We start from the raw sequence: 13,172 nt of genomic DNA, 5'->3' as shown, positions 1-13,172 counted from the left end.
TTTAGGCTGTCACATAGCTGAAAAGAGAGAACAGTACCTTATTAGTTCAGGTTCATGTTTTGTCTACTGATACTTCATTCTCATCTACTGCTCATATACATATATAATAATGGATTAAATAATGATGAAGTAATAACTGCTTACTGTACCTCTCTCCACTGATCTCCACAGTGACCTGCTCAAAGAGTTCCAGGACTCTGCACACCTCCACCACCTCCCATTTCTCTTGGGTCAGAGCATCAACAGGTGCATTGACAATGGCGGGGTAGAGATGATGGCATCCTTTGACTCAAGAAACCGCTTCAGCATATAAAATGTTGAATTCCACCTTGTACTGCAGTCTTGTTTAGGCCTCAGCTCAGGCATCCCCATCTGGCGTTGTGTAGACTTTAGTTTTTCAGCACCTACTGTGCTCCTGTGGAAGTATTCCACAGCTGCTTTCACTTTGTCCACAGTGGGCTTCATCACCTTCAGAGCATCTCTTAGAATCAGGTTGATTGTGTGGGCAAGACATGGATGATGGGTCCATTTAAAAATGTTCATGGCTTTAGTTATGTTAGCTGCATTGTCGCTAACACAACAGACCACTTTCCATCTACTTGCCATTCTCTGGCCACTCTCAACAGTTCCTCTGCCAAGTTCTCTGAGGTGTGTCTGTTGCTGAACTCAAAGCAGTCCAGAAGACAGCTAGACATCGAAAAATCTTCAATGAAGTGACAGGTAACCGACATGTAAGAAGTGGTTACCCTTGATGTCCAACAGTCAGTGGTAAGGCAAACAGCAGTAGCTTTTTGGACTCTTTCCCGCACTGAAGCATGTGTGCTCTCGTACAGTTGTGGAATAATAGATTTTGAAAGGGTTTTCCTGCTTGGAATTGTGTACATTGGATTTAGACTATTGCTATAATTTCTTAAACCTCTGTCCTCCACGATCGAAAATGTCTGGAAATCGGTGGCAATCATTTTAGTGCTCTTAAATGCAAGTAAAACGAAATGCATGCTCTTCAACCGATCGCTGCCCGCCCGTCCAGCATCACTACTCTGGACGGTTCTGACTTAGAATATGTGGACAAATACAAATACCTAGGTGTCTGGTTAGACTGTAAACTCTCCTTCCAGACTCACATTAAGCATCTATAATCCAAAATTAATTCTAGAATCGGCTTCCTATTTCGCAGCAAAGCATCCTTCACTCATGCTGCCAAACATACCCTCGTAAAACTGACTATCCTGCCGATCCTTGACTTCGGCGATGTAATTTACAAAATAGCCTCCAACACTCTACTCAGCAAATTGGATGCAGTCTATCACAGTGCCATCCATTTTGTCACCAAAGCCCTATATACTACCCACCACTGCGACCTGTATGCTCTCGTTGCCTGGCCCTCGCTTCATATTCGTCGCCAAACCCACTGGCTCCAGGTCATCTATAAGTCTTTGCTAGGTAAAGTTCCGCCTTATCTCAGCTCACTGGTCACCATAGCAGCACCCACCTGTAGCACGCACTCCAGCAGGTATATTTCATTGGTCAATTAAGCCAATTCCTCTTTTGGCCGCCTTTCCTTCCAGTTCTCTGCTGCCAATGACTGGAACGAATTGCAAAAATCACTGAAGCCGGAGACCCATATCTCCCTCACTAACTTTAAGCACCAGCTGTCAGAGCAGTTCACAGATCAATGCACCTGTACATAGCCCATCTGTAAATAGCCCATCCAACTACCTCATCCCCATACTGTTATTTACTTATTTTTTTGCTCCTTTGTACACCAGTATCTCTACTTGCACATTCATCTTCTGTATATCTTATCACTCCAGTATTTAATTGCTATATTGTAATTATTTCGCCACTATGTCCTATTTATTGCCTATCTCCCTTATCTTACCTCATTTGCACACACTGTATATAGATTTTTTCTCTATTGTGTTATTGACTGTATGTTTGCTTATTCCATGTTGTTGTTTGTGTCGCTTTGCTTTATCTTGGCCAGGTCGCAGTTGTAAAGGAGAACTTGTTCTCAACTAGCCTACCTGGTTAAATAAAGGTGAAATAAAAATTACATAAATAAATTAGCTAATGCAATATCAATTTGGCCTTGTTTTGCTACAGACATAGACTTTGGCATAAACTGGTCCATAGAAGACTGCGTTGCTGTGGGTGGCGGAGTAGGCCTACTTGACTGAGTGGATACATCTCCATGTGTGGAGGTTTTGGCTCCACCACTATCACTAGCAGGCCCGCTAGTTTCTCGAAGCTCCGCTACAGCTAGCTTCACAGTTGGGTGCACAGTTCGCATATGCCGGATTAAGGTTGTGTGTAGAACCGGCTTTATATGAGATTTTGTTTTGGCAAATTCTACACTGTGCTCTAACATTGTCTACATTATTAAAATGCATCCAAATGCTACTGTGCTTCCGACTCATTTTCCAGCTGTTGTTTTCTCAGCTGTCCTTCCTCTCTCTCCTCGGCTGCTAAGTGTGTGACTGTGAGTGAGTTGGCTCTGCCCTCCCTCACGCATCTTTGGTTCATTGGTTGACACTGCGCGTCTGATTGACAGGAACAACAGGTGAGGCTGTTAGTCTGAGCAGACAGTCAGAACGAATGTGTGTGCGCTTGAGCATTTAGGCCTATATTATATATTTTTTTAAACATTCTTTGAATGAGTTAATTCTATTCATTTAAATCTTTTGATTATTTATATCTTTATTTTTTATTTTTTTATAAATAGATTTGGCTCTTCTGATATGCGAGCCGGCTCCCAACGTTCACCTACAAGAGCTGGCTCTTGCATGGAGGTGGAGGAGGTGTGATGGTGTGGGGGTGCTTTGCTGGTGACACTGTCAGTGATTTATTTAGAATTCAAGGCACACTTAACCAGCATGGCTACCACAGCATTCTGCTGCGATACCCCATCCCATCTGGTTTGCGCTTAGTGTGACTATCATTTGTTTTTCAACAGGACAATGACCCAACACACCTCCAGGCTGTGTAAGGGCTACTTGACCATGAAGGAGAGTGATGGGGTGCTGCATCAGATGACCTGGCATCCACAATCACCTGACCTCAACCCAATTGAGATGGTTTGGGATGAGTTGGACTGCAGAGTGAAGGAAAAGCAGCCAACAAGTGCTCAGCATATTTGGGAACTCCTTCAAGACTGTTGGAAAAGCATTCCAGGTAAAGCTGGTTGAGAGAATTGTTGACCGGGGCAGCTCTAGCTGAGTAGAAATTTGACGAACTGACTTGTAGGAAAGGTAGCATCCTATGACAGTGCCACTTTGAAAGTCACTGAGCTCTTCAGTACTGCCATTCTACTGCCAATGTTTGTGTATGGAGATTGCATGGCGGTGTGCTCAATTTTATACACCTGTCAGCAACGAGTGTGGCTGAAATAGCAGAATCCACTAATTTGAAGGGGTGTCCACATACTTTTGGTGATGTAGTGTAGTTTCAGCCGTTGCAAAAAAACAAGGAGTCGATTCGTTGCAGAATCGAAGCTTGACACCCAGAAATGGGAGTCGACGGGCAAGGAATCTATTATTTTGGAGTTGACTCCCCACCACTAGGTGCTTGTAGGTGGGGCTGAATTGGACTACTTATCTCAGTGCATCTTAGTTTCTCATCTATGAATGCTTTATGGAAGGAAACACCATGACAACTCCACTACTGATGTTTGGTATGTAACCATCACTATCAAACTCTGCACATTTGCTAGAATTTGTGTGTACAATCTCTGGACTTCCTTTCCTTAACATTTGTTTGTTTCATTTGTACAGTTCTTCTGACTCTACCCTGCTACAGCGCACATGGTAAGTGGAAAGCACTATCATCTCTTGCATCTGTTTGTATGAATTAATGGGGCCAGCTGTTGAGAGGTGTAGGGCTGTGTGGACTACTACTCTGCCTCTCAGATTGATGTTGTATTCCAGCAGAGACAGTGTTGTAATGTGGACTACTACTCTGCCTCTCAGATTGATGTGTGTACAGTAGACAGCAGAGACAGTATTGTAATGTGGACTACTACTCTGCCTCTCAGATTGATGTGTATCAGCAGAGACAGTGTTGTAATGTGGGCTACACTCTGCCTCTCAGATTGATGTGTATCCAGTAGAGATGGTGTTGTAATGTGGACTACTACTCTGCCTCTCAGATTGATGTGTGTACAGTAGACAGCAGAGACAGTGTTGTAATGTGGACTACTACTCTGCCTCTCAGATTGATGTGTATCCAGCAGAGACAGTATTGTAATGTGGACTACTACTCTGCCTCTCAGATTGATGTGTATCCAGCAGAGATAGTGTTGTAATGTGGACTACTACTCTGCCTCTCAGATTGATGTGTACAGCAGAGACAGTGTTGTAATGTGGACTACTACTCTGCCTCTCAGATTGATGTGTATCCAGCAGAGACAGTGTTGTAATGTGACTACTACTCTGCTCTCAGATTGATGTGTATCCAGCAGAGATAGTGTTTGTAATGTGGACTACTACTCTGCCTCTCAGATTGATGTGTGTACAGTAGACAGCAGAGACAGTATTGTAATGTGGACTACTACCTGCCTCTCAGATTGATGCGTGTACAGTAGACAGCAGAGATAGTGTTGTAATGTGGACTACTACTCTGCCTCTCAGATTTATGTGTGTCAGATTGATGTGTGTACAGATTGATGTGTACAGATTGATGCGTGTGACAGTAGACAGAGACATGGTATGTAATGTGGACTACTACTCTGCCTCTCAGATTGATGCGTGTACAGTAGACAGCAGAGATAGTGTTGTAATGTGGACTACTACTCTGCTCTCAGATTTATGTGTGTACAGATTGAGTGTGTGACAGATTGATGCGTGTACAGATTGATGCGTGTACAGATTGATGCGTGTACAGATTGATGCGTGTACAGATTGATGCGTGTACAGATTATGTGTGTACAGTAGACAGCAGAGACAGTATGTATGTGGACACTACTCTCACTCTCAGATTTATGTGTGTACAGTATACACGGAGACAGTATTGTAATGTGGACTACTACTCTGCCTCTCAGATTTATGTGTGTACAGTAGACAGCAGAGACAGTATTGTAATGTGGACTACTACTCTGCCTCTCAGATTGATGCGTGTACAGTAGACAGCAGAGACAGTATTGTAATGTGGACTACTACTCTGCCTCTCAGATTGCTGTCTACTGTACACGCATCAATCTGAGAGGCAGAGTAGTAGTCCACATTACAATACTGTCTCTGCTGTCTACTGTACACGCATCAAGGACAGTATTGTAATGTGGACTACTACTCTGCCTCTCAAATTTGATGCGTGTACAGTATACAGCAGAGACAGTATTGTAATGTGGACTACTACTCTGCCTCTCAGATTTATGTGTATACAGCAGAGACAGTATTGTAATGTGGACTACTACTCTTCCTCTCAGATGATGTGTGTACAGTATACAGCAGAGACAGTATTGTAATGTGGACTACTACTCTGCCTCTCAGATTGATGTGTGTACAGTAGACAGCAGAGACAGTATTGTAATGTGGACTACTACTCTGCCTCTCAGATTGATGTGTGTACAGTAGGACAGCAGAGACAGTATTGTAATGTGGACTACTATTCTGCCTCTCAGATTGATGTGTGTACAGTAGACAGCAGAGATGGTGTTGTAATGTGGACTCCTCTTCAGTTACGATAAACCCCAGTGGAATTCATTATTACTTATTGTTCTGAGGTTTGGACTTCGGAGTAAAAGTATAATTCATTTATTCCCGGTACGGGACCTATATGTGCTTGCTATATTATTACATATATAATCCCTATTATTAAATCAATAGGATCTCTGTGGACATAGTTGTAAAGATTTGTCATTTCACTTTTTAAATGCATTACCTTTTTGTTGTGGCATAAACACAACCAGTTTTGATGTTTTCATCTGATTGTCACTTCAAAGGGCTCCTTTACCAAGTTAGCAGCGCACGTTCATCCACTTCCAACATATTTCAAGCTTCCAAACAGTGGTGAATGGAAAGAGACATCAGTTACACAAAACACCAAAAAGTGTAATGATATTTGCCGATTGTCAATAGGCCAGAATTGATGTGTCCACTCATAGGAGGTGCGTGAGTTTCAAGTTTGGGGAAGCTAATGTTCACCATAAAAATGCACCTTTATTATAATAATAATGCATTACATGTGCCATCACATTTGCAGACTTATGTAAGATTTCCTAATGTGATCAGTGCATTGGATATTCATAATTTAGGCTAATATAACTCAATCACTGTTCACAAAATGACCCTTAAATGTTTGGCTGAGCGCGTAGTGGGGTAGAGTTGGCCTAGGCTATAGCAGATACGTTCCTTATATTTTCTTTGCCCGTGAAGAATTTTGCCTTTTATAAACACATTTCATGCAATTCTACTTCACTTTATATGACTGGAGACATTGAAAAGAAAAAAAAAAAAAAAATGATTAGACAAATGACAGGGTAGTCTACTCTGCTGACACTTACAAACAGATCCGTAAAAACAATGTCTGATTAGGGCTTGGTGGTATGGCCAAAATATCATGTCACGGTATAAGAAAAAAAGGTATTTTATGTTTTTGAATAATTGCTCAAATTGCTTTGAGTAGTGCGTGACCCTATGCTGACAACACATACATTCTACGTGATTTCAGTGGGTCTTTCCCCATGCTGATTGTTTTACAGTATACTGTTCAATTCAACTTCAACCCAAAATGACTTTCTGCATTTTCATCAATTTCTGCATTTCCATCACCCATTTGAGGTTATTTCCACACTGCCTTGTAATTGAGATTTTACTAGCAATTTAGCTCAAAACACTTGGGTGAACTGTTGGAATCATGGAAGTATGATGGTTATTCTAATTCTATAGTTAGAATATAATAGTGGACACTTTGAATACAGTGTTGTTGGACATGACAACGAATGAGAATGCAAAAAATTATTGTGGCAGTGTATGAACCAAAGTGTTAGTAACTGTTTCCTAGGGGACCCTATAATCTTTGGCTATATTTAATGTTTTTTCTTAGCTTTGTGTATTCCTCTCTGCTTTAGAAGATACTGTTGCACAAACAAGATATTGATTTAGGTCTACATCATCACTGGTAGTATCAGGCTGTATAGCTAGTTACTTTTGCTCTGACTCAGTACATTTGTTAACTAGCTAGCCAGCTAACTAGCGATTAGCATTAGCTGCTAACACGATTTAGGCCCAACTTGCTAAGGAAAGACAAACTAGCCGTTTGCAGATGTAAGAAACTCACTTTCCACATGTTGTTACTTTACAGCCTTATTCTAAAATGGATGGGGGAAAAATGCCCCCCTCATCAATCTACACACAATACCCCATAATGACAAAGCATGTTTATTTAAATTTTTGGCAAATTTWTTTTTTTWAATGAAATAACACATTTACATAAGTATTCAGACCCTTTACGCAGTACTTTGTTGAATCACCTTTGGCAGCGATTACAGCCTTGAGTCTTCTTGGGTATGACACTACAAGCTTGGCACACCTGTATTTGGGGAGTTTTTCCCATTCTCTGCAGATCCTTTCAAGCACTGTCAGATTGGATGGGGAGCATCAATGCACAGCTATTTTCAGGTTTCTCCAGAGATGTTTGATCGGGCTCTGGCTGGGCCACTCAAGGACATTCAGAGACTTGTCCCAAAGCCACTCCTGCGTTGTCTTGGCTGTGTGCTTAGGGTCATTGTCCCGTTGGAAGGTGAACCTTCGCCCCAGTTTGAGGTCCTGAGTGCTCTGGAGCAGGTTTTCATCAAGGATTTTGCTGTACTTTGCTCCGTTCATCTTTCCCTCGATCCTGACTAGTCTCCCAGTCCCTGCCGCTGAAAAACATCCCCACAGCATGATGCTGCCACCACCATACTTCACTGTAGGGATGGTATTGGCCAGGTGATGAGCGGTGCCCTGTTTCCTCCAGACGTGACGCTTGGCATTCAGGCCAAAGAGGTCAATCTTGGTTTCATTAGAACAGAGAATCTTGTTTTCTCATGGTCTGAGAGTCCTTTAGGTGCCTTTTTGGCAAACTCCAAGCGGGCTGTCATGTGCCTTTTACTGAGGAGTGGCTTCTGTCTGTCCACTCTACCATGAAGGCCTGATTGGTGGAGTGCCGCAGAGATGGTTGTCCTTCTGGAAGTTTCTCCCATCTCCGCAGAGGAACTCTGGAGCTCTATCAGAGTGACCATCGGGTTCTTGGTCACCTCCCTGACCCAAGGTCCTTCTCCCCCGATTGCTCAGTTTGCCTGGCGGACAGCTCTAGGAAGACTCTTGGTGTTTCCAAACATCTTCCATTTCAGATTGATGGAGGCCACTGTGTTGTTGGTGACCTTCAATGCTGAACACTAGTGGATGCATATTAAGAAGCAAAGGGAAAACATTATTGTTGTCATCAACATTGTTGCATGTGCTGCATTGACCATGCAGACTGAAAGCAAGTGTGTCAGGGTCGAGGACCAACAAATGCGCTCCATGAGTGACAGGGGGAGGGTCAAGGTCTATATGGAAAGCGGCATGGAGTGAGTGAGATGACTCAAGTAACGGAGTAAACTATAAAAATAGGCGTTACACATGGCGTATCACATTTAACAAACCAAAATCAAATACCGTTATAGAAGGTAATGTAAAAACCCAAACCGGTTTGTGCATCAATACCAGTGTATCGTAAAATACAGTATACCGTCCAGCCCTATGTCTGATCCAGATAATAGGCCTAGGAGAAGGGGAGACACAAATACAATTTGACTTCCATCTAACCTGGAAGAGGGAACGTTTTTAAGTGGCATTGGCACAACAGTGATGAGAGTAAATATGCACAGTCACCAGGGAAATGGCCGATGCTCTCCGCTGGTGCCAATATCCTAAGATAGGCAATAGGCCTACTGTTCGCTCAATTAAGTTGAGAATTTTGATAACTTTCAAGACAGCTTAGAGTTTTTTCATTGCCTCCTCTTTACAGCAATAGCCATTTGCTTTCCAATCTACATTACTTATACAAAAGTACTATATGTGGACACCCCTTCAAGCTCACAGAACGGGACCGCCTAGTGCTGAAGCRGGTAAAAAATTGTCTGTCCTTGGTTGTAACACTCAATACCGAGTTCCGAACTGCCTCTGGAAGCAACGTCAGTACAATAACTGTTTATCGGGAGCTTCATGAAATGGGTTTCATAGCCGAGCAGCCGCACACAAGCCTAAGATCACCATGCGCAATGCCAGATGTCGGCTGGAGGGGTGTGAAGCTCGCCGCCATTGGACTTTGGAGCAGTTGAAACGTCTTCTCTGGAGTGATGAATCACGCACCACCATCTGGCAGTACGACAGACGAATCTGAGTTTGGCGGATGCCAGGAGAACGCTACCTGCTCCAATGCATAGTGCAGACTGTAAAGTTTGGTGGAGGAGGAATAATGGTATGAGGCTGTTTTTCATGGTTCGGGCTAGGCCCCTTAGTTCCAGTGAAGGGAAATYGTAACGCTACAGCATACAATGACATTCTAGACGATTCTGTGCTTCCAACTTTGTGACAACAATTTGGGGACCAACACTTTACATGTTGTTTACATTTTTGTTCATTGTAGCTTGTTGAAAAGCAAAGTACATGTGCGTCAAGTATGGAAAATGTGTGCTAGACATCCGGCAAAACAAAACGCATATGCATCTGGTGGACATCGGGCATTACTTTCACCCATGTGCATCATGTACCTTACTTCCCTGACAGAGTTCTGCTTGTATAGGGATATCTGCAATCTACACGAATCAAAAATATGAATGCAACAAAAGTCCCCAGAAATTTTCCCAACACAGAAAAAGCTTATTTCTCACACATTTGGTGCACAAATGTGTTTTACATCCCTGTTAGTGAGCATTTCTCCTTTGCCAAGATAATCCATCCACCTGACAGGTGTGGCATATCAAGAAGCTGATTAAACAGCGTGATCACGACACAGGTGCGCCTTGTGCTGGGGAGGCCACTCTAAAGTGTGCTAGGTGTTGAGGAGTATTTCTGTCTGTAATAAAGCTCTTTTATGGGGAAAAACTCATTCTGATTGGCTGGGCCTGGCTCCCAAGTGGTTGGGTCTATGGCCTCCCAGGCCCACCCATGTCTGTGCCCCTGCCCAGTCATGTGAAATCCATAGATTAGGGCCTAATTTATTTATTTAAATTGACTGATTTCCTAATATGAACTTTAACTCAGTAAAATTGTTGCATGTTGCATCTTATTTTTTTCAGTATAGATAGTAAGTCAGTGAAATGAGTTGTCATCATTACTTACTATACTCATTACTATAAATAGTATAGCCTTCTAGGGCATACTAGTGGATGTGTTTTTTATAGTTGCTATGGAGATATTAAGCCTGCAGAGAACTTTAAGGAGCGCTAACTGCAGCCATAGGTACCGTTGCTTCCTGACAATACCTTACTCAGTTTTTCAGGCATTTTATCAGCGAATTATCTTTATGCGTTTTATCCTAATCAACTTCAGTCACTGATAGGCAGTTGTAATATGCGATTTTTAAAGCAATAAATTATTCATTGCTTTACATTCTTTTTTCCTTCTTTTTTACTGTAAAGCAATTTACAGTTACAATATTTTCTTAGTGTGTGTTTTGCAAATATCACACTTAGAATAATAGCATGAGCTRAGATAGCGCTTTTCACAGAATACGTAGCCAGGACATTGTCTTGATGTGGGGATGTTACTTGTCTCACAGGGCAGGTCAATCCTTTTGGAATTCCAGTCTCCGTCCATGCTGAGAAGTTCTACGGCACGTGAGTATAGCAARTGCCCTTATTATCKCTGCTCTGGTTAGAAGCTGCCCTTGGGCCCAGATCTTTAGTGGGGATATGTAAAACTGACCTTAGAACAGTGTTTAGGGGCAACTTCATCCTACTACCTTTCTTTAATTAAGATGTGTCATCATGATGTAAGTGTGAGCATTGYGACTCCACTTTGTCAATGTCTAGTTAATGTGCTGCATATAGGTGAAGATAATGCCCTCTAGACATGAAGATGAGCCTCTGCCTTTCAGGTCTCCCAGAGATCACGTCTGCGGCGGGGTTAATTATAGCGGTCTAGATTACACCTGCTGTGAAGGAGTACGGCATAAAGGGGCGGGGCTGTCCTGCTGTGGAGAAGGGGCCTTCAGCCTCACCCAGGCTTCCTGTTGTACCTATTCACTCAAACCTGGTAACTGGGTTAAAATAATAATTTTTTCAGCACCTCCTGAATTTGAATTTAAATTTATATGCTGTGTGTGTGTGTTTATCTGTTATTCAACCGTTGCAGGTCAGTTAACTCTGAATGTGAGCCAGCTGGTGTCAGATTGCTGTGGGTTGAGGGCCTACGACCCACTCAACCAACTGTGTTGTGACTCACGGATCCTAACCAGGACCCAACCCCATGCCAAGTGTTGTGGAAAAGGTCAGTGAGGTCCGGTCTATTGACGTGTTTGCTGTCATCATTGATGATGTAGTTGTGTTTGTTTTATTCTCCCCAAAGGCGACGTTGTGGTGTGCATTTCAAACTGTCTTTTTCAAACTGCCTACAGCAGGAAATATATTGTTACCCCATTCTGCAGTCTATTAAAGCCAAAAAAGGTGAACATGCTTTTGTTCCTTGCTAGAAACCTTTAGGTAGGTTTATATATAATGAAAATAAAAATTGTCAGAATGGTTCTTCATTGCACTTTTTATTTGTTACATTTTCAAAGCCTGTTTTCACAGATGTCTTCCTCGAAATAAATGTAGCCTTGGCTAGAATATTCTGTTGTGTGCCTTAAACTTATTTGCACTGTAACGGCATTCAAGAGAAGAAGATGAGGACCAAGGTGCAGCGTAGTGCGTGTTCATATTTAATTTAATAACAACCGAACACTAAACACGAAAATGACAAAAATAATAACCGAAACAGTTCTGTCTGGTACAGAATCCGAAACAAAAAACAACTACCCGCCAACACTGGTTGGAACAGGCTACCTAAGTATGGCTCCCAATCAGAGACAACGATAGACAGCTGCCTCTGATTGGGAACCACACACGGCCAAACACATAAACACAACAACATAGAAAAAAGAACATAGACTGCTCACCCTAGTCACACCCTAACCAAAATAGAGAAAAAAAGCTTCTCTATAACCAGGGCGTGAATAGCACTAATTTATTTGGTTAATTTCGTACTTGTTTTGTTTACTTTATTGGTTTTGTTATTTGTAGCCTTTCCAAATGTGGGTTTATAGGCAACGTTTATTTTTTGTTTAGGTTTGTTTTTGTTCCAGGTTTGCAAGGATTTTCCGGCGGCACACAACATGTTTTTCCAAAATGTTTTGGAAAAACAAGATGTTTTGGTCAAGTGGAGGCCCATTCGATTATTCTATCTTGCAATTGTTGGTTCTCTCTCATTATTACCATATCATACATTTATTTAGACTATTCACAAGCATACATTTCTGAGATAGAACTTGGTTACTGGCCTTTTATATTCATTTGAAAGTTGATCATGACAGATATGCTTAGACCAACAAGTCGCATTCAAATAAAATGGGGAATGGGATAAAAAGGGAAATTAAGCTTTTAAAACAAGCCATTCAAGAGGCCCATGATCATCTGACATTGGAGAGGTGAGCGAGATAAATGTTATCTGACATTTTGCGCAGATTTGGCACTCTCCGCTTCGTCTACAATCTACATTGTAGGCCTACTCTTGCATCACATTAATAGTTGGCTAAGTCTAACTCCATATTTATTGAAAAAGGCTATTGGTGGAGTGCTGCAGTGATGGTTGTCCTTCTGGAAGGTTCTCCCATCTCCACAGAGGAACTCTGGAGCTCTGTCAGAGTGACCATCTGGTTCTTGGTCATCTCCCTGACTAAGGCCCTTCTACCCCGATTGCTCAGTTTGGCCGGTCGGCCAGCTCCAGGAAGATTCTTGGTGGGTTGAAACTTCTTCCATTTAAGAATGATGGAGGCCGCTGTGTTCTTGGGGACCTTCAATGCTGCAGAAATGTTTTGGTACCCTTCTTTAGATCTGTGCATCTCTACGGACAATTCCTTAAATCTCATGGGTTGGTTTTTGCTCTGACATACACTGTCAACTGTGGGACCTTATATAGACAGGTGTGTGCCTTTCCAAATCATGTCCAATC

At 42.3% G+C, this 13,172-nt stretch overlaps 1 protein-coding gene across 1 annotated transcript in view; it reads left to right on the top strand.

The window, feature by feature from the left end:
- Positions 1 to 2,916: 2,916 nt before the first annotated feature.
- LOC111960594 (uncharacterized) overlaps positions 2,917 to 13,172 on the top strand; it is a 35,508-nt gene continuing 25,252 nt past the window's right edge. Inside the window, exons 1-5 of the mRNA XM_023982663.2 lie at positions 2,917 to 3,673; positions 3,774 to 3,806; positions 10,744 to 10,801; positions 11,062 to 11,219; positions 11,319 to 11,453. Coding sequence (XP_023838431.1) covers positions 3,634 to 3,673; positions 3,774 to 3,806; positions 10,744 to 10,801; positions 11,062 to 11,219; positions 11,319 to 11,453 — 424 coding nt within the window. The 5' untranslated portion in view covers positions 2,917 to 3,633. The remainder of the gene's footprint in view (positions 3,674 to 3,773; positions 3,807 to 10,743; positions 10,802 to 11,061; positions 11,220 to 11,318; positions 11,454 to 13,172) is intronic.

The sequence above is a fragment of the Salvelinus sp. IW2-2015 genome, linkage group LG4p (genome assembly GCF_002910315.2).
Source record: "Salvelinus sp. IW2-2015 linkage group LG4p, ASM291031v2, whole genome shotgun sequence".
NCBI lineage: Eukaryota > Metazoa > Chordata > Actinopteri > Salmoniformes > Salmonidae > Salvelinus > Salvelinus sp. IW2-2015.
Note: the sequence above shows the minus strand (reverse complement) of the source record. Positions and strands in the feature narration are given on the sequence as shown.